Raw genomic sequence first — 19,698 nt, 5'->3', positions numbered from 1 at the left:
AAATGCTAAAGAGGAAAACCTTTGGTGAGATCTGGAGGGCCTAACGTGCATTGTTTTTTAAAAGTATTTTATTTCTTTATGATCCCACCAAGCAGACTTACATTTACAAGGCACTAATTGCCATCCTCCCTTCTCCAAATGAAAATATCTTGTTTTTCCAATTATAAATATATTGTACGCTCACTATACAAAATCTAGGTTCTCCTCATCTCCCCTAGGTCATGATCATTTCTCCACATCAATAAGAATAGATCACCATAATACTTTTTTTTTAAGTTTAAGTTTATTTACTTATGTTGAGAGAGTGTGTGCACGCGTGTGTGTGAGCAGTGGAGGGGCAGAGAGAGAATCCCAAGCAGGCTCTACACTGCCAGTGCAGAGCCTGATGTGGGGCTTGATCTCACAAACTGTGAGATCATGACCAAAATCAAGAGTTGGACGCTTAACCAACTGAGCCACCCAGGTGCCCCAGATCCCCATAATTCTTAATTGCTACATGAGTCTGTTATTTGAACATTCCAAAATCCATTTTATTTATCCCTACCAATGGTCACTGAAATTGTTTCCAATTTCTGTTATAAATACTCTCTACCATTTATAACCCTCTGTATATCCTTGTACACAGTTTTCTTCTTAAGATAAAATCCTAGAATTGGAATTTCAAGGTCAAAGGTTACATAATTTTAAGTCTTTTGATGTATATATTATCAGACTCCTTGAGAAAGACACCAATTTGCACTCATATCAGCAAAGGGAGTGTAGTGTTTGGAAAAAAAAAAACCATCTACCCACACTTCCTTATCAACATGTTACATTTTTGCCATTCTAAAATTCTGCATATACACGAGATTCTGTTTACTGGTGAGTTGAGCATATTTTCAGGTGTAGTGAATCCCTATATAGTGCTTGTCTGACCAACACCCTTGCTTCTCCCCCTAGAAACCACCTCCCCACTTAATACCCCCATCCTCTCTAGCTGCAACCAGAGCCACCCTGTTCCTACAATTTCACCCCTATGGGCTTTAACCTAAGATTCCAAGAATTAATGCCTGCAATCTACATTAATTGTTCCAGAGTGCTCAGCCAACACAAGATAGGCCAATCAGAGTCATTCCTTAGTTTTTCAAATCAGGATCAGGGAGGAAAACACCAGTCTCTCTCTACTGGTGGAAGTTATAAGATGTGAAACATGTTTCCCAACATATGGAGAAAGTGGTGAGGAAAATAGGAGGCTGGTAGATCGAGAAGCAGATGAGAGAGACGGAGAGCACTAGTAGTGTTCAAGTTCCAGGTCACAGGGGTTCTGAGGCCGTTTGGGTCCCCGTACTTCCCACCCTTCCTTGACATACAAGATACTCCAATTTCCCGCCAGAAGAGTTCCCACTTGCCTATACTAGCTCAAACTGGATTGTTGTCACTTGCATCCAAGACTCCTATACAATTAATATAGCTTCTTTCCTACATGTTCTTTCTTTTGTGAAATACCTCTTCATTTTATTTGGTCATTTCTCTACTGGGCACTTCCTCTTTCGGATTTCTCTGAAAGTATCTTATATGTTAAGGCTATGTTCCCAGTTTGTCACTCAACTTTCAACTTGTGTTATGACCTCTTTTGTCAGAGGTTTGTTTTGTTTTGTTTTGTTTTTTGCCTTGTCAACTATGCCAGCCTTTTTTCTTATGATTGTGCCTCAGAACTGTAAGAAATATTCACCTACACTTTCCTCTAGACTGCTTATGGTTTCATTCTTTACAAATCTAAATCTTCAATCCATCTATAATTTGTTTAGTTAGCGTAAGGTAGGAATCCAATGTTATGTCTTCCCCAGTGATTCATGAGCCAATTATCTCAACACCATTTCCTGAGTAAACCATTCTTTCCCCTTTTATTTGAAATGCTTCCATTATTATATACCAAGTTTTAGCGACACTTGGATCTGTATCTGGACCTTCTCTCTTATTTCTATTTGGCACGTGGTCTCTATAATCATGAGGGCATTATTCCTATGTGATGAGAAAGATACTGAGGGGCTACGTTACTAGCTCTGTGACCTCAGACAATTTACCAAATTGCCAACCCACCTTTTGCCACCTACAGCCACAGAAAACTGAAGCAAAAGAGAACCGCCAATCCTGTCAGTATCCCCCTAGACCGTGAAATCTGTGTGGCCAGTCAAGATAAGGCAGATGCCTAGACCAAACGTTGCAGGCGAATGCACAAGTGGGTCAGGAGTTGCCAGGAGCCTATGAGAACGCTTGGTGGTGCCCATTCCCATTCGAACCCCGTGGGTGACAACAGGTCCCCAACCACAAGCCTTGAAAAGCAGGCAATGCTTATCAACCTCGAACTCCTTGTAGGATATCTCCAGGTCTACATGACCATGTTGCCTTCACTCATGTCTAGATGGAAAATTCTCGCATTTTCTCAACAATATTTACTTATTGTTTTCTTTGGCCAGACAGAACACTCTGTATTTTTAAACTTTCCAGGAAGACTGTTTATTAAGATAATACAGTGAAGAGCAATCAAAATGTTTATTTTTGACTTTGATTTAATTTTCCTTTCTATAATCCACTAAAGAAAATGCACTAGAATCATGCATTTGCCTTTCTTAGATTGCAGGCATCAGTTAAATTAGCAGCGGTGGGTTTTTTTCCTGTTTGTTTCTATTACAATGTAACCCTTCCCAACACTAATTCTTTCCTTGGAGTAATTTCCATTTTAACGTGTTCTGGCTGCTCTTCAAATAAACCTTGAATCTTATTGTGAAGTACCTGCAGTTGAATTACTATCAGTGGAAAATACACCCAGCAAATTCTCAGATCTGAAGGGTAAATAGAACTCTGGAAACCACACGGGCAAAGCGTACATTTATACAGCTCAGGGAGGTCAAGTGATGTGCCAAAGCCCACACAGCATGTCGATGGCACCTCTGCCTTCCCCTTCAACCTTTTCGCGAGAGGCTCAATAGACCTTTCGGGAATCGAAACATCTTCGCTTAGGACACTTAACAGCAACAGAAAATACCAATATTACCTTGAAAAGAAAGAAAGTGGGTGTCTTGACCCCACCTCTGGGAAGTTATTAAATGGCTGTGTCCTTGAGCTCTGCCAGATGTTAGCAACACAATATCCCCCATCCGCTAACAGAGTCTGATCCTCGGCTGAATGTGTCTGTTACTTGAATGTGATGTGCAAGGAAAGCACCGACCTGGGAACCTAGAGGCGGGAGGTTCTGGTTTCAATTTTACAGTAGGGAGCACAGTTATCTTCTAATATTAGAAGGGCCCCTCTCAGCAGAGGGTGGTGCATTTCTTCTGGATGCCTCCAAAGAGCGGAACGAGGACTTAATGTACCAGGCATACCTGGGCTTGACTGCAGACTTTGGTTTACCAGTCGCATTTGGTGAGGCCCGGGAGATACTAGGAAAGAAAAAGACCCTGGTCCCAGCCCTCAGGGAGTTTGCAATTTAATGGGTAAAGCAAGAAGCCTGTCTAATAAATATTCTTCTTACTTCAACAGTTCGAAATAGGATGGGCTGCTTGAGGGAGGGAGTTGAGTTCCCCAACACTAGAAAGATTTGAGCAGAGGACAGATACCCACTGCCAGGGAAGCTGCAGGGAGCCCTATGTGGAGAGCTGGGTTGGAGCAGAGGCTCAACATCATCTCAGGAGAAAGTCAGAAAATCTTTAAAGCAGCGGTTTCCATGCCTGGCTGATCCTGGAGAGTTTTGTTTGTTTTTTTTTTAATTTTTTTTAACGTTTATTTATTTTTGAGACAGAGAGAGACAGAGCATGAATGGGGGAGGGTCAGAGAGAGGGAGACACAGAATCTGAAACAGGCTCCAGGCTCTGAGCTGTCAGCACAGAGCCCGATGCGGGGCTCGAACTCACGGACCGCGAGATCGTGACCTGGCTGAAGTCGGACGCTTAACCGACTGAGCCACCCAGGCGCCCCTGGAGAGTTTTAAAATACAAATTCCTAGGTACTACCCAGGAGCTTCTGACTCAGATCATGGGTAGGGCTTTTTGTTATGGGTTGAATTGTGTCTCCCCAACCCCACAAAAAGAAAAAAAAAAAAAGATATGTTGAAACCCTAACCTGGGAATGTGACCTTATTTGGAAACAGGGTCTTTACAGAGGTGATTAAGTTAAAACGAGGTCATTAGGCTGGTGTCCTTATAAAAAGGGAAACTCTGGACACAAAAGGAAGACCGTGTGAAGACAGCAAAGAAAATGGACATCTACAAGTCAAGGAATGCCTGAAGCCACCGGAAGCAAGGAGAGAGGCCTGGAACGGACCCTTCCCTAGCACCTCCAGAGGGAGTTCTGGCCTCTAGAACAGTGAGACAGCGAGTGTCTGTGGCTCTAAGCTGCCCATGTGGTGGCACTATGTAGCCCTGGGAAACAAATGGCAGCCTGGGATTCAGGCCCAGAGCTGCTGAATGGCCTCGGAGGACAATCCTGGCCTGGGGACCAGTCCTATGTTAGAGGCTGCTTCTGCTCTGGCACCACATTCTGTGTGGGCTTCCTCTGGTCCTCAGACCCCTTTCCTGAGGCAGGAAGGAGCTCAGAGATGACCGAGAGCCCGCGGCCACATACAGACTAATTACCCAGTCAACGGGCAACCCTTCTCAGTTTGGTCACCCGGCTGCTTCCAGGCAGCAGCGAGCACTGGAGTACGAGCCAACACACGAGCCAACACGTCTACAAACGCCTCCGGGAAGAAAACGCCACTCTCTCCTCCAACAGTTAAAAACCGACATAGTAAATAATATTGAAATAAATATTGAAATATTGAAAATATTGAAATCAATATTGAAGACCCTAGGCTTCAGACTCTGCCCTCATGCCAAGCTTCTCTTGGAAGGAGACAGAGAGGGAGGGGAGGGCCAGCGACTTGTTTTTGTTGTATTCTACTGTTTTCATTTGTGCTTTTGATTCTCAAGGTGAGACTCCTAGAACTAACTAACTAAGAGTCTTTAAATAAGTGTATCAAGATGTTATACAACATATAGGATATTCCTACGCTGTTTATAATATACTTAAAAATCATAAAACCTAAATGGCCCACGATAGGTGCTTGGTTCAATACACTATTAAACTCGCCCAAGACGATGAAAGACACAGACCCCTTTAGAACCGGATTACCCCTCAGGCTTTGGTAGAAAACACTCAGCATTTCACTGAAATGACACTCACACTCGGTTTCCAAAGCGTTTCACAATTTTTCCCAACACCCCTCCGTTTCATGGGAAACTATAAACACAGATACGCAGAGGCTCTACAACATATTGCTGACTGAACACAGCTGCAGAATGGTGTGTGCGCAGCGCGTCATTTGTGTACAATGTATGTGTATGTTCACATATGCGTGGACACAGAGATCGGGAAAAATGTCCACCTAAATGCGGATGGTAACTATCTCTGAGGGGTGGAACTCGTAGCCGGGACACATGGGAAGACAGAGATTTTTACTTTCCTCTTGATGTTCCACATTGCTGTTTGAATGTTCTTTAGCAAACGGGCATATTGTCTGTGAAAATAAATTTTTTTTACTCTTAAAAATTAGACAGAATGACTTCTAGTTCATTGTGAGTCACAGCCACACACTGGATTCTTTTTCAAATGTCTCATATATGCTAGTATTGACGTTCCCATAACTGGTAAGGTTGATGAGGGCTGTGACAGCTGTGACAGAGCAGAAAGAGGGTCAGGCGTGGAGACGGGGCCTGGTGTTGTGTCCAGACTCTGGAGCTAGGAGAGTACTCTGTGCTAAATCGTTCACCCCTCTGAGCCTCCAATTCTTCGTCTACAAGAATCGGGAAGAATAAAGCGTACTCACAGGATTATAAAGATCAAATAAAAAACAATGGACACAAAGGGCTTTATAATTTCTCAATGATTCTTCTAGAAAGATGGGAGACTCCATTGTTCGGCCTGTCCGCTTTCTGGAGCCTGCCACGGTGCCAAGTACACAGGAAACAGACACCAGATACTGGATTTATGACACCGGGCAAGACACAGGAGCCAATCCAGGGCCATTCCCATCAGATTTTTGCTTCCGTGGAACCCCCGAGCTCCCATATTTAAAGCAGACATTCAGAGCGCAAAGGCCCACCCTGGGTGAATGAAATGATACGCAGACATAGGTCCACTTCTAAGCACTTGCCCAGGAACAAGCTGACTCTGAACAGACCTCTCAAATCCTTGACCCCCTCACGTTCAGTCCTAAGATGTGTTTAAGCTGCCAGAAAGACTGGCGAGAATACCAGGCACCATGATATAAAACCATCAGCCACCCAACAGTTACCAAAATGTAAACTGAGAAGTGTACTTGAAGCGTCCCCGGAAACTAACCTTCACCTTGGTAACCCACGGAACCACTGAGGAAATCAGGTTTGTCCTTCTTTAATTTATATTCTGCTATACGTTATAGAGAATTAAGCTTTAATTTTCAAAATCCCTCTAATTGGATAGTACTGATGGGAAGACATCTGGGGCAAATATCTAGGCTCGGTGCGTTCCATCCCAAGCAATGGTTAGTGGTTTGTAGAATGAGTGTGTGGCAAAATAACCAGTGGTTGCTAATTATTATATATCACAGGGTTTGGCATCATCCATAAAGCCCCGCCATGCTGGCCTCTTCCTCTCCAGAGAGGATTACAGAATTGCCTGTTTAGAAATTTTTTTCTCCAAGTTAACATACGTTTTCCTAGTCTTAATTGGATCCAGCCTCTTTGCCCATAAGCAGAAAGGCAACGTTTCTATAATGATTGCATCCTTCACAGGGCAGGCCATCAGCCTTTCCTAGGTCTGGAAGGATCATTGGCTTCCTATTTTCTTTCCATTTGCTCAGCCTCGTTCAAGTGGTGATGTGAAAAACATGTGAAGATTGTGTCCTAAGGTGCCTTCGATTTAGCCAAAAAAGGTATGAGCGTCACGAGCATGAAACATCTCCTCCAACCCACACAGAGCCTCAGAACTGGGGAGAACTGTTTGCCCCAAATGTTTTGATCTAATGCAAATATTTATTTCTTCCAAAACAAATAAAACAAACCCCTTCCAAATTGGGGGTGGGGGTGGGGGAGTTTGCCAGACATTTTTCACAGTTAAGACAAACATTTGGAAAACATTTTCCAATTTGCCCTATACCCTCCGTTAATCTTTCTTAACCACGCCGAATCGTTTGCTAATTTACCATCTACTGTGACATCAAGGCCATTTCTTGAAGATCTTACTTTCTCTGCTCTCCCCCTCTCCCCCACGCAACTTGGAGCATCCATCAAGTGTTTCTTGAACAGACCAGGCACGTGCTCATTTGACAGACACCCTCCCTAATCAGTGACTGTAGGCTTAGACACATGGACCCACAACAGCACTAGACTTGAGAAAGGCTGGATCCTAAGACATTCTTTGCCATTCAAGTTTGGGGCCCAATTCCTTGTCCCCCACCCCTCCCCTATTTTTCCTAGGGCTTGGAGTTCCTCCTCACAGATGTTATCCAAACATCCCAACAAGCTCCTCCCGAGTGCACTAACAGACAACATCGAGATGAAGCAGAACACATTTCTGCATCAGCCATTACCAAGCTGTTTTTCTTGGGCCATTTGCTGACCCTCCAGCTTGTTTTCATTTCACAAGTGGTGTAAAACCCTTGCCAAGGTAGAACTCCGTTTTCAAATGACGTTTCTCCAGACCTTTTATCAGCTATGCCCACCAATTACATTGGCTGGGCACCCTCTGTCCTGCAGCTGAGTAGTTCTATCCTTCACCCCTCCCTACCTTCCTGACCTGGTTAAGCTAGAAGGTTCACCTTCCCTTGCAGGGGCAGAGCAAAGGCCTGACTTCCTGTCCCCTCCTTACCAGGCAGTGACATCATGCTGCCTCTCCAGCATCTCAAGTTTGACGGGGACCCCCTAGGAAGAGACCCTCTCAGCTGCAAAGATCCTTGGAAAGTAAAGCTGCTAAATTAATGCAACACACACACACACACACACACACACACACACACACACACACACACACGTTACTGTCTTCTAAATGCAAACATTTAAAGTTTACCACTGAAAAATGGAAAGAGGTTAACCCTGAAAAGCTTTTCTGGAGGAAAAGGCTGCCTCACCCCGGGACGGAGACGGGGATGCCCTGAGATCTGGCAGAGGACTCATTCTGGCGGGCTACCCCCACCTCCCCCACCCCAGCCCCCTACTTTTTAATCAAGTAAAGTAAACTGCAGAGACCCGAGCACACACCTAAGGTGCCATCAGGCAGAGGTGCCTGAGGTCAGGGATCTCCCAAGGGGTAGCAAGCACCCCAGGAAGGGGGGCATGGGGCAGACGTGACCGGCAAGGGGTAAGCCAATGCCAGCAGGAACGGGCCTGCCCAGTGCCATGCGTCAGCTCTGCCGAGGAAAGGGAGCAGCACGCTGGCAATGACATACCCTCACCACCACCCATCTGGTTTAACACCCTGTCCCTGAGGGGCGATTCTGTGGCCTCTGTGGCAAGATTCTCGCCAAGCTCTGCCAGGACGACAGGCCAAGAGGCTGACCTTGCTCTTTTGATGTGTCCGTATGTGTGAGGGATGGGGGAGGGAGGAAGATGCAGCTAGAAGGAGAACACCAGTAATGGGGCTCCAGAAAGGACCAGAGCCATGGGTGCACACATATAGCCGCCTCCTCAGTCACAGATTGATTTGAGTTGATAAACAGTTCTACTTACTTACCTACTTATTATTTATTTATTTATTTATTTATTTATTTATTTATTTAGACAGAGAGACAGAGAGAGAGAAGTAGGCTCCACTCTCAGCATGGAGCCCGACACAGGGCTCGATCCCACAACTGTGAGATCATGACCTGAGCTGAAATCAAGAGTTGGGTGCTTAACCAACTGAGCCACCCAGACACCCTAGGTGTTTCCATTTTAAAATAAAACTGTTTGGTGACACCTGGGTGGCTCAGTTGGTTAAACATCCGACTTCGGCTCAGGTCATGATCTCACAGTTCATAAGTTTGAGCCCCGTGTTGGGCTCTGTGCTGACAGCTCAGAGCCTGGAGCCTGCTTCGGATTCTGTGTCTTCTCTCTCTCTCTCCCTCCCCTGCTCACACACCGTTTCTCTCTCTCTCAAAAATAAATAAATATTTTAAAAATTAAAAATAAATAAAAATAAAGTAAAAGTGTTTAGGTGTTTCCATTTTAGAGTAAAACTGTTTATGGGGCACCTGGGTGTCTCTCTCTCTCTCAGCCCCTCTCCCCGACTCGTGCTTGCTCACTCTCTCTGTCTGAATAAATAAATAAATAATAAACAAATAAATAAAATGGAAACACCTAATGTGAGGATTCACCTATCAGTAGTCATTCACAACCTAGTAGGAATTACTTCATCCAATGTCTCCCAAATTGGCATTGACCTGAAATCAGGGTGTGTAAGGGCAATTATACTCCTATTTTGCCTTTGTCAGGAAATCTGACAGAGACCCTCTTTCTCTCCCATAACTGCAACCTCATGGGCATTTATTTTTTTAATGTTTATTTTTGAGAGAGAGAGAGAGAGAGAGAGAGAGAGAGAGAGAGAGAGAGAGAGAACAAGCGGGGGAGGGGCAGAGAGAGAGGGAGACACAGAATCTGAAGCAGGCTCCAGGCTCCAAGCTGTCAGCACAGAGCCCAATGCGGGGCTTGAACTCACAAACTATGAGATCATGAGCTGAGCCAAAGTTGGAAGTTTAACCGACTGAGCCACCCAGGCGCCCTGGGCATTTACATTTAGAAACCATACTGCCCTGAGAAATGAGTTTGCTTTTTGGCTTACATGACATGGAGGGGAAAGATTTATTTTGGAACATGAAAGGACTGCGGAAGGTCGCTCGAGGAAAGCCCACAGTTCAAGTGAGTTCCTTTCTCTCAACTCAGTTTCCCCATCTATTACACCAGGGTAATCTCTAGTCTGGAAAGTAGGGAACAGACTAATAGACCAACTGAGAAGGCTTGGGGCAGCCAAGGCACTGGCCACAGTGGGCCTCTGCCACTGCACAACAGGGCAATCATCTTATCGGTTTATCTAGTTTCTTTTGCTTTCCCCAAATGCCCGGAAGTTGTCCTTCCAGGTTCATATCATGGTTGCCTTTTAAAGAAAGATTGATACTCCACAGATTGCAAATTCCTAGAGACAAGGCAGGCCCTATGGAAATTAGCCTAATTTATTACTGACTTCTGTCAGGAGGATGTTACCAGTCGACTCTGGCACAACTTCAAATAGAGTTCCTTGCTTCAGACACCAAAGAACAGCAACTAACTGTTTTATTGTTTCCAATGCTTATGCTGCTCTAAGCGAGCTCTAACTGGGTTATCTTTAAAATCTTTCAACTCTCACAGGCGACAGTTTTTAAGAAGAAATCATTTGAAAGCAGATCCAAAGATGGTGTGTTTTTGACATCTTTCTCCGCCGTCTTATTCCAATCTGTCCTGTTCAGAAGAAATGGAAAGCCTTAAAATTGTTTTACCTATTTTCACCCTTATTTTAAAACACCTTCTTGAAGTCCACAGAAAGAGTTGGGTTGTTGGGGGTTTTTTTCCCCCTTCCTTCTGTGGATTTACTGTATATATAACTTTTTTTTTTCTTAATAAAATGATTGTTTTAAAATATCCTCAGGGCACCTGGGTGGCTCAGTCGGTTGACCGTCCAACTCTTGGTTTTGGCTCAGGTCATGATCTCACTGTTCGTGAGATCAAGTCCCGTGTCAGGGTCCTTGATGACAGCACAGAGCCCACTGGGGATTCTCTCTCTCCCTCTCTCTCTACCCCTCCTGCACTCACACACGGGCATGCCCCCCACTCTCTCTCTTTCTCTCTCAAAGTAAATTTAAAAAACTTTAAAAAATAAAATAAAATATCCTCACATCAGGAGTTTCAAGAAGGAACATAGGGCTCTGTCTGCATCTATAATATGCACTTAATTTGAATCAGGAAAGTCAGATAGTTGCTCAATCTAGGCAAATTTCTCAACAAGATATGAAAAAAATAAAAATATGACTGGCTCATCACCACCACTAATATCTATGAGTGTCCTTGAACTAAATTGTTCTCCGAAGTGACTCATTCCTAATCCCTAATCCCCCAGCTCCCCTCCCTGCCTCTGCCTTTTTCCCTCTCTCTTCTCCACACCCTCCCATTTCCCTCACTCTCACTCCTTTACCTTCCCCCCAGTTTTCATGTCAGAAGCTAGGGGGCTATTGCCCTCTTCAACTGAATATGCAGAACCCTAGAGCCGCTATGTCCAAACGAACTTTTTGCAGTGCTGGGAATGTTCTATATCTGCGCAGTCCAACCCAGTAACTGCATTTGAAATGTGGTTAGCATACTTAAGGAACTGAATTTTTTAATTTTAATCATTAAAATGTAAATAGCACAAGCAGCTAGTAGTTACCATGTTTGGACAGCACACCAAGCTAGAGAACTAGATGCCTTCAACCCTTCCAGGTCATTCCAGGTGACAGAGGACGTGCTCAAACCAGTCCCAACAAAAAGCCTCCTCCGTCGTCACTCCAGAAGGGCGGCCCATCAGCCCCACCCAGGCCACTGCCCTAGCTCCAAGGTTCCACCTGGAAGGCACCCCGGCACACCACTCTTCCCCTTGGATCTTGTCATGTCTCAACCAAATGGTCCTCCTGCCACTGCTTCGAGTGTTTTCCATTTGCAGGAATGCAGGAACTGACCTTCAGGAAATCACAATGTCTTGGAAAATTAGCAGTTGTCCTGCACACGTCAGCCTGTCCCTCAAGTATGACCTTTGATTATCCTTAAAGTATACTTTGGTCCCTCAGGCTACTGAGGACCAAGTTCCAAGTTCTAAGAACGCCGAAGGCAATACAGTAACCTAGCTATGCAGGTCACAGCACCATCAACTTCAGCTTTTGGGAGGAAAAAAAGTCTAGTTCTACTCATATCTGATTTACCAGTTTAAAAGCCCAAGACAAGGGGCAGCTGGGTGGCTCAGTCAGTTGAGCATCCGACTTCAGCTCAGGTCATGATCTCATGGCTCATGAGTTCAAGCCCCACATTGGGCTCTGTGCTGACGGTGCAAAGCCTGCTTGGGATTCTCTCTCTCCCCCTCTCTTTCTGCCCCTTCCCCACTCACGCATGCTCCCTCTTTCTCAAAATAAATAAATAAACTTAAAAAACAAGCCTAAGACTTGGGACACCTGGGTGGCTCAGTTAGTTGATTGTTGGGATCTTTGATTTCTGCTCAGGTCATGATCTCACAGTTTGTGAGTTTGAGCCCCTGCATCAGGCTCTGTGCTGACAGCATGGGGCCTGCTTGGGATTCCCTCTCCCTCTCTCTCTCTGCCCCTCTCCTGTTAGTGCACTCTCTCTCTCTCACTCTCGAAATAAATAAGTAAACAAAATTTTTAAAAGTCTAACATGAAAACGATGACAGGCCCCTGACCTCTAGCAGCATGTCTATAAGGCTGATATCCTCCCACAGGGTCCTTCAACAACAGATGCTGAATGAATGAATAAATGAATGAATGAGTGAGTAATTCTACTCGTAAGAATCTCCGAAGACAAATTAAGAATGGTTTTCTTAACCTTTGGTTAACCAATGGTTGGAGGGGGCATGGGTGATGGTCTAGTGAGGAAATAACTGCTTTCTTTTTAAAAGGTAGCATGATTGGGGCGCCTGGGTGGTTCAGTTGGTTGAGCACCCAACTTCGGCTCGGGTCATGATCTCACAGTTCATGAGGTGGAGCCCCACATCAGGCTCTCTGCTGACAGTGCAGAGCCTGCTTTAGATTCTCTGTTCCCCCTTCTCTCTCTGCCCCTCCCCCCTCCTCAAAAATAAACATTTAAAAAATAAAAAATAATAAAATAGCACCTTCTTACTTAAAAAATAATTTAAAAATTAAAGGTAGCATGATTTGGGGGGGTGCCTGGGTGCCTCAGTCGGTTAAGCATCTGACTCTTGATTTAGGCTCAGATCATGATCTTACAAGTTCGTGAGTTCAAGCCCCAAGTAGGGCTCTGCACTGACAGTGCAGAGCCTCGTTGGCATTCTCTCTCTCTCCCTCTCTTTCTGTCCCTCCCCTGCTTGAGTGTGCGTGCTCCCGCTCTCTCGATCTCTCTCAAAATAAATAAATAAACTTAAAAAAAAAAAAAGCTACCATGATTTATACAAAATTGTGTGTGTCCTCCAGTGTTTGAATGGTAGTAAATGGAACAACATGGTTTTTACCCCAAAAAGATAAATTTTAAGATGTTTGATTGATTGATTAAAATCTTTTCAATCTTTAGGATATTTTAAAATAAAATCTTCCCTGAAATAGAACAGAAAGTGTTTTAAAGTAGAAATCACTCCCATTATCTAAGCCCGCATGAGCCATTTTAATCATTTAAAAATCACACCTTAAAACCCTTTATCTTCACTATTCTATTTTGATATGAGGTGTGGGGGCTGGAGGGAATAGGACTGGAGAAATTCCTGAAATTCCTTCTCTACATGTCACCTGTTTGTAGTCACCTTCTCTCATGTTCTCAAGTTTCCTTTCGGTTGCATGGTCCACCGCAGTGATATCTTTTGGTAACCATAAGACTTTTTTTTTTTTTTACTTCAAAACAAATGTCTAGCTATCATAATGCTTTACCTTGAGCCACAGATATATTGGCAACGAATCTGAACTTTAACCATTGCCCGCAGTCCTGGATGGTTTCCCAAGAACACTGGGAGCTCCCAGGTGTGAGGTGAATAGCCCTTGGTAAAGGTGGATTTGGCCATATGGTTGAGCTCTTTCCTGAATCCGCATGGACATTTCTAAAGACTTCAGCCCGGACCCAAAGTGTGTCATTTAGCAAGCCACTGCAAGAGCCACAGCACGAATCAAGCTTTTTGGAGTTTGGAATCTGACAAGAAGCAGCTAAGCGACTGCAAGATGAGAGCCTTGTGAGCATTTATCCGATGATTTTTCAAACAGGCAGCTGGATTAATTAAAACCGTCACTTGAGGTCTTCCTGTAAGAGAGCTAGGCCTTCTGAAAACATCGCTTTTGGTGTCTGTACCTTACAGTTGTCAGTACTGAAAAGAAACTTAGAGAAAATCAACGGCAGTTTCATTTGTCGGCATTGTACTTAATGGGCCAGGCAGCTTTTCGCCAGGGTGAACGCTGTTCCTCTTGCTCTCCCGTACGGTTAGGATGGAAGCGAGAGGCCGCGGGGTGGAATCAGTATGCCTGCCGACGGCAGTAAGGAGGCTTAAGCTTCAGAGACATTCCAGCGTTCTAATAACGAAATATACGGGCATGTCGGTTTTATCATCATGAACTAGGGGTGCAAGGGAAAGAGGATGGGGAGCGGGGGTGGGGGTGGCGAGACACGGACTTTCGGTCCTGTTGTGGAATGCTGAGGCTGTGGGGGAAGAGCCTGCCCCTCGCGCCTGCCCCTCACAGATTCCCTCCCTCCTCCTACCATCCCTAGCCTCTGCTAGCACACAGCTTCACCTTTTCCCCAGGCCCCTATCTCATCAGGAAGAGCCAGGCCAACAAGTCACAGAGTTGTCGGAGAGAAAAGTTCCTACGCACTCTGCTTTTTGGCAAGTGTGACCAATGGCCAAGTCATATTACATTTCTGACTTCTGGGTTCCTGTGCTCAGTGTCTGCTAAGATCATGAGCGGGAAAATATGATCAGTACTCCCTCTGTCGTCCTTATCAATCAGATATGGCCATTGCTGGCCCTGTGAAGGAAGGTGAGCCCTGGCAGAATGGCTTCTCATCACTGTTCACTCAATGAGTGAGGCGAGAGATCTAGAATATGAGAAAAACATAAAAACCTTTACCGCAACAATAAAACCGAAAAGAAACACACAAAAGGAATTCTGCAAACACTCTTTCTCACTATTATTTCAACGCCAGCTTGCGTGCCAATTTTCTGAGATTCTAAAATGTAAACAGATAGATAGAGAGAGAGTTAGTCTGGATCTCTTTTCATTAAATGCTTAATCACTTAGCTCATTTCCATGAACTGGCATGAATTCAGCCTCAACTTCTCTTTTTCCTTAACCACTTTTTAGGAGAGTAATCTGAAGTTCCTAAGAGTGATCAAGGCAATGTTTTCTCATGAGACCAGGACAAATAAACAGCCCACAACATACATTTGGATGGTTTAAAATTTTGAACCTAGATCTTCTGAGATCTATCTTTTCTTATTCCAAAACAATTTTCACAAAGGTGCCGTGAGTTTGCTTTGTTTTGTAATGACTAACAATGAATCATTTGACTCTAATCCACTTATAGATTTTCTATTTTATTGCTATATTCATGTTTTCCCCCATACATATTTTATTATGGTAAGAATTTGAATATACAGTGAATTAAGAAGCCATCTGCCTTTAAGAATGCATAATAATAACAAAAGATAGGCCCCAAAATTACCCACCAACATGGACAACTACAATTTCCTTTATAACATTTCCAAAGTGTGCCTGTCTTTCTTCAAGGCCTGTTTCTCTATTGTTTGGGACAAATGTGACTTTTACTTGAAAGCCACATTTTAAATTGTTTACAATGTATTTTGTTAAGTGAACTAAATTAAATTTCACATACGCCCATTATATTTCTCATCTGTAACCTTTCACAAGAATCTCCAAGTAAGAAGTGCTTTAGAACATTCTAAACAACTTGGATTATTAAAGATACTAGAAATTTTACGTTAGATGTTTCATTAAACTGAAATTTTCATTTCTGAATATTTAGAAATTTTATTTTTCTCTTCTCAGTTATATACTTGAAGTCACTCTTTCAAACTAAGGAGTTTTCCCCCAAAATTGCTTTTATTTCTAAAACCTTCCACACTAACTAGAAGCCATGTGCTCAGATATTTAATAAAGACCCAGTGAGAAGAAAGTGGAAGCACTTAAAATCGTGGATTCTCTTTAAACATAAGAAAGAAGGAAAGAAAGAAAGAAAGAAAGAAAGAAAGAAAGAAAGAAAGAAAGAAAGAAAGAAAGACACATTAAAAAATGCAACTTCCATGTCAGTGATTAATTTTTCTCATTCATGTGTCAGTCTCTCTGTTTCCTTACAGACAAGGCCCTCTCCATTTCAAAGACATCGTCCAAAGCTATTTTCTCACTGTGAGATGACTACCAAACTCCCTGAGAAATTGAAAAGACTTCCAAACGCAAAGGAAGTGAAAGGCACATTCTCCAGCACTTTTAATCACTGTAATTCGGTCATTCCATATAGGCTTCCGGCCTTCAGTTCTCTTCCCTACTGTTCTGAAAAACCCAATCTGTTAACCTGCCAAACAAAAATATCAGGCTGTGGAAAAAAAACAAAAAACGAGAGAGACCAGTTTAGGAGAGAAAATTGATAACACTTTGTCAACTCCAAGCAAAACATTTTAGAAGAAGCCACCAAATGCTGAAAGAAGAAAACAGCATGCCCCAGGCAAACGGATGTGTAGAGCGGCAAATCTAAAGAACAGAATTTCTCCTTAGGGGAGAAACCAGTGAAATTTGCAAAGCCTCCAGCACCACCATATCCAGCGATTTCCCAAGAAATAATTTCAGAATGGAGGGAGGGTGGAAAACTTTCCCAGCCCCCAAGCCCTAAGATATGCCACCACGTCTCGCCACTAGGTGGCGGTCGCAAAGGCGGCGAGAGGGGGGCTGTTTTCGCCACTTCTTTCCCTCCAGGACGCACAGCCCAGTCCAGGGGAGAGCCCACTAGATCCCACCTCGGTCCTGTTCGTTAAAATGCCAGGTTAGGTAAAAAGAAAAAAGCTCAGGGCTTACAACCTGAAATCACCAAGTAACAGCCTCGCCTACAAATCTGTTCTCACCAAAGCTGACCAATGGAGCGGGGACGGACGTGCATATTTTAAACTCTGCTGGGGTTTTCAAAGCAAACCTTCCAGGCGGCTGGTTTAGAGCACATGTGACGACGAAATTACGACGTGAAGCCTGGGTTGAGTTACTGGGCTGTGCATCACCCACCCGCACAGCGTGTACAGAGCCACAAGGTGATGGAACTGGCTGGGTAAACATGAATCGTTTTATTGCGAGCCAGAAATTCTTCCTTCATTCATCAAAGTGGGTGAATGAAAATATGAAGTAGCTAAGGCATTTTTGTGCGCTGCCCCCTGAGTCTCCTTCTGAAGTCAAGACCTTACTTAGGCTCCCTTCTACCTGGGGCGTCAAATAAAGCCTCCTCCCATGAAAGAGAAAAACCACTTCCCCTTTTTGTAAAAACAACTGCACGCCAGAGCTCAAATCTTGGCAAAAGAGATGTTACATAAATTCCAGGTGTTTCTAAATATGTATGTTTACATGCAATCATTTTAGGAAGCATCTAAGTTTCTGGGCCACTTTTTCTTTTCTTCTCTTTTCTTTTCATCTCAAGGAAGAGGCCAAATGTGTGTTTATAGCTTTGACCGAGGCTTTTACCCACTTCGTTTTGACGATATTTCCTGCCAGCTAAATGCAGGAAATCTAATAATTTGCACCCAAAATGCATCTAAGCACCCAGCACACTTACCTTTCCTTTTTTTTTTTTTTTTTAAACTGAACCCAGATCAGGCAGTTCAGTTACCTCTCCCTCCCATCACCAAAGGGGAAAAAACCCAACTCTGAAATACCGAATTATTTTCTAGGTGATTTGTACAGCCATTCTCCCGTTATTCTATGGACAGGCTAATTCCTTAACATCTTACTTTGCCTTTAAAAAGCTTCCTTCCACACGACGGGATTTCCCTAAGAAACATTCCCAGCGGATGGTTTCCAGCAATAGCCTATATCAACTCAGCCTGCGCAAGCAAAGACTTGGCTTCTGCTAATTCCACTCCCCCCCCTCCCCGCCCAACACACACACAGACGCACACACACACACACACACACACACACCCCAATTCACACACACACCAATTCACACTCACAGAACCATCCCGGGCCGACTGGAAAAGCTATTTTGTTTGCATGTTTGCCCATCTCTTCCTGAATGAATGCTTTTCCAACTGACCTTTCAACAGCTGCCGAGAAGGCACGGTCTGTAAGGTTAGAGCCGGAAACTAAGGGATATTTTAACATCCTAATCCCTGCAACCTCTACGTTTCTCATTCTCCACTCAAGTCCAGATTCTGTGATCCCAAGGGCAGGAACCCTGAAGCGCCTGCAGAGCAGCTCTCCGAGGTGTCCTGCTCGCGACCAACTCACTGCAGGCATCCTGCACACGCACAACCCCAGCCTACTCGCTGCCCGACACCCGCACCCTGGCCCGTGGCGAATACGCCAGGCACGCACCAGCCCTGCCTCTTACCTTCCCTGGCTTTCAGCAAGACCGTGTTGGCCACGATGTTTTCCAGCTCCATTGACAGTCGGCGGTCAGCGAGGGAGCCTGCCGGCGGGGCTGTCAGCTGCTGGGGGTGCTGCCGCTGCTGCTGCCGCTGCTCGGGCTGCCGCTGCTGCTGCCGGAGCCGGGAGCCGGGAGCGAGCAGCCCGCCTTGCCTACCGCATTATTCCTGCTCTTATCCCTCGGAGTTTTCCCCCTCTGCGAAGAGGAGCTGCCGCCGCCGCTTCTTCCTCCCTCTGTGTCCCCCCTCCCCCCTCCCTCAACACTTTCCCCCCCACCCCCCACCCTCCGCGTTTCTCTGTCACTCCATTCTCCACCCCTCCGGCTCCCTCGGATGCTTTAATGCCTCGGATGCTTCTGCCTCCCCTCCGTCCCTCCCGGGGGTGTGGTACTAGCAGGCTTGGGCGGCCGCACTGCGCAGGCGCCAGGCGGGCCGCGCCTCCTGTCTCGGCGCTCACAGGGCCGGGCCTGCTGGGACTTGGAGTCCTCAGGACCCGCGGCGCTGGGGCCAGACTGGCGCGCGGCTGCCGGAGTCCGAGACCCGCCCCGGGACTCTCACCCAGAGTCAAGGCGGGCGCGGCCCGGGGAGGCTAGGGGCGCGGGGTTGCGAGGGGGCAGCGGGCGAATCGAAGGCGGTTCGGCCGAGTCGGAGCCCCCCCAGTCCCGGGGCCGGGCTCCCTCTGGCCCGCTTCCCGCCTTGCCGAGAGCCGGGAAAGCGAAGTCCACGGGCCACGGCGGCGGCGGCGGCGGCGGCGGCGGCGGCGGCGGGCGTAGCGCCGCGTTCCGGCAGGAGCCGGCGCCGGTCCTGGCCGCCCCTCCGGGCGTGCTCGGGTGGGAGGAAGGTCAGCCCGGCGGGCTCCGCACGCTGCGGCCGGCCAGAGTGCGCGGTCTCACACGCACACGAGCCGGGACGCCGACAAAGGTGTACTTTGTTTCCGCCGAGGGCGCGAAGGGGTCTGCGAGCCGGCGGCGACCCGGCGCTGGTGGCGGCGTGGGTAGCCGTGCGGCCTGAGCGCCCCCTGGTGGCCACGGGGTGGCGGCGCGGCGGCAGGTCCACGCGGACCGCGCCCCCCAGGGCTCGGCACCGTTTCCGCGCGCTGGCGGGCCCTCGGGGGATCCGGGCGTGGGAAGCGGCTCCTTTCTGCTAATAAAGTGCCTTGCAGCAAGCGGGACCCGCGATTCCACGATCCTCGTTACAGTCAAACATTCCGATTTATGAAAACGCACACGGAATCGCCCGAGTCGGCCGTGGACAACAGTAATGAGTAACGGCGGGGAGCCTGTGTTGGAGATAACGTTTTCAGATTCCAAGCGTATTTATCTTGGGGCTCTGAGCGCCTTTCAGCTGTCTGCTCAGAACATC

At 46.0% G+C, this 19,698-nt stretch overlaps 1 protein-coding gene across 2 annotated transcripts in view; it reads right to left on the bottom strand.

The window, feature by feature from the left end:
- Positions 1-18,589, bottom strand: part of GRK5 (G protein-coupled receptor kinase 5) — a 217,169-nt gene extending 198,580 nt beyond the window's left edge. For both annotated transcript variants that reach the window (XM_003994462.6, XM_023240995.2), the window contains exon 1: positions 18,303-18,589. In XM_003994462.6, coding sequence (XP_003994511.2) covers positions 18,303-18,354 — 52 coding nt within the window. In that variant the 5' untranslated portion in view covers positions 18,355-18,589. The remainder of the gene's footprint in view (positions 1-18,302) is intronic.
- Between the last annotated feature and the right edge of the window lie 1,109 nt (positions 18,590-19,698).

This window comes from Felis catus, chromosome D2 (genome assembly GCF_018350175.1).
Source record: "Felis catus isolate Fca126 chromosome D2, F.catus_Fca126_mat1.0, whole genome shotgun sequence".
Taxonomy (NCBI): Eukaryota; Metazoa; Chordata; class Mammalia; order Carnivora; family Felidae; genus Felis; species Felis catus.
Note: the sequence above shows the minus strand (reverse complement) of the source record. Positions and strands in the feature narration are given on the sequence as shown.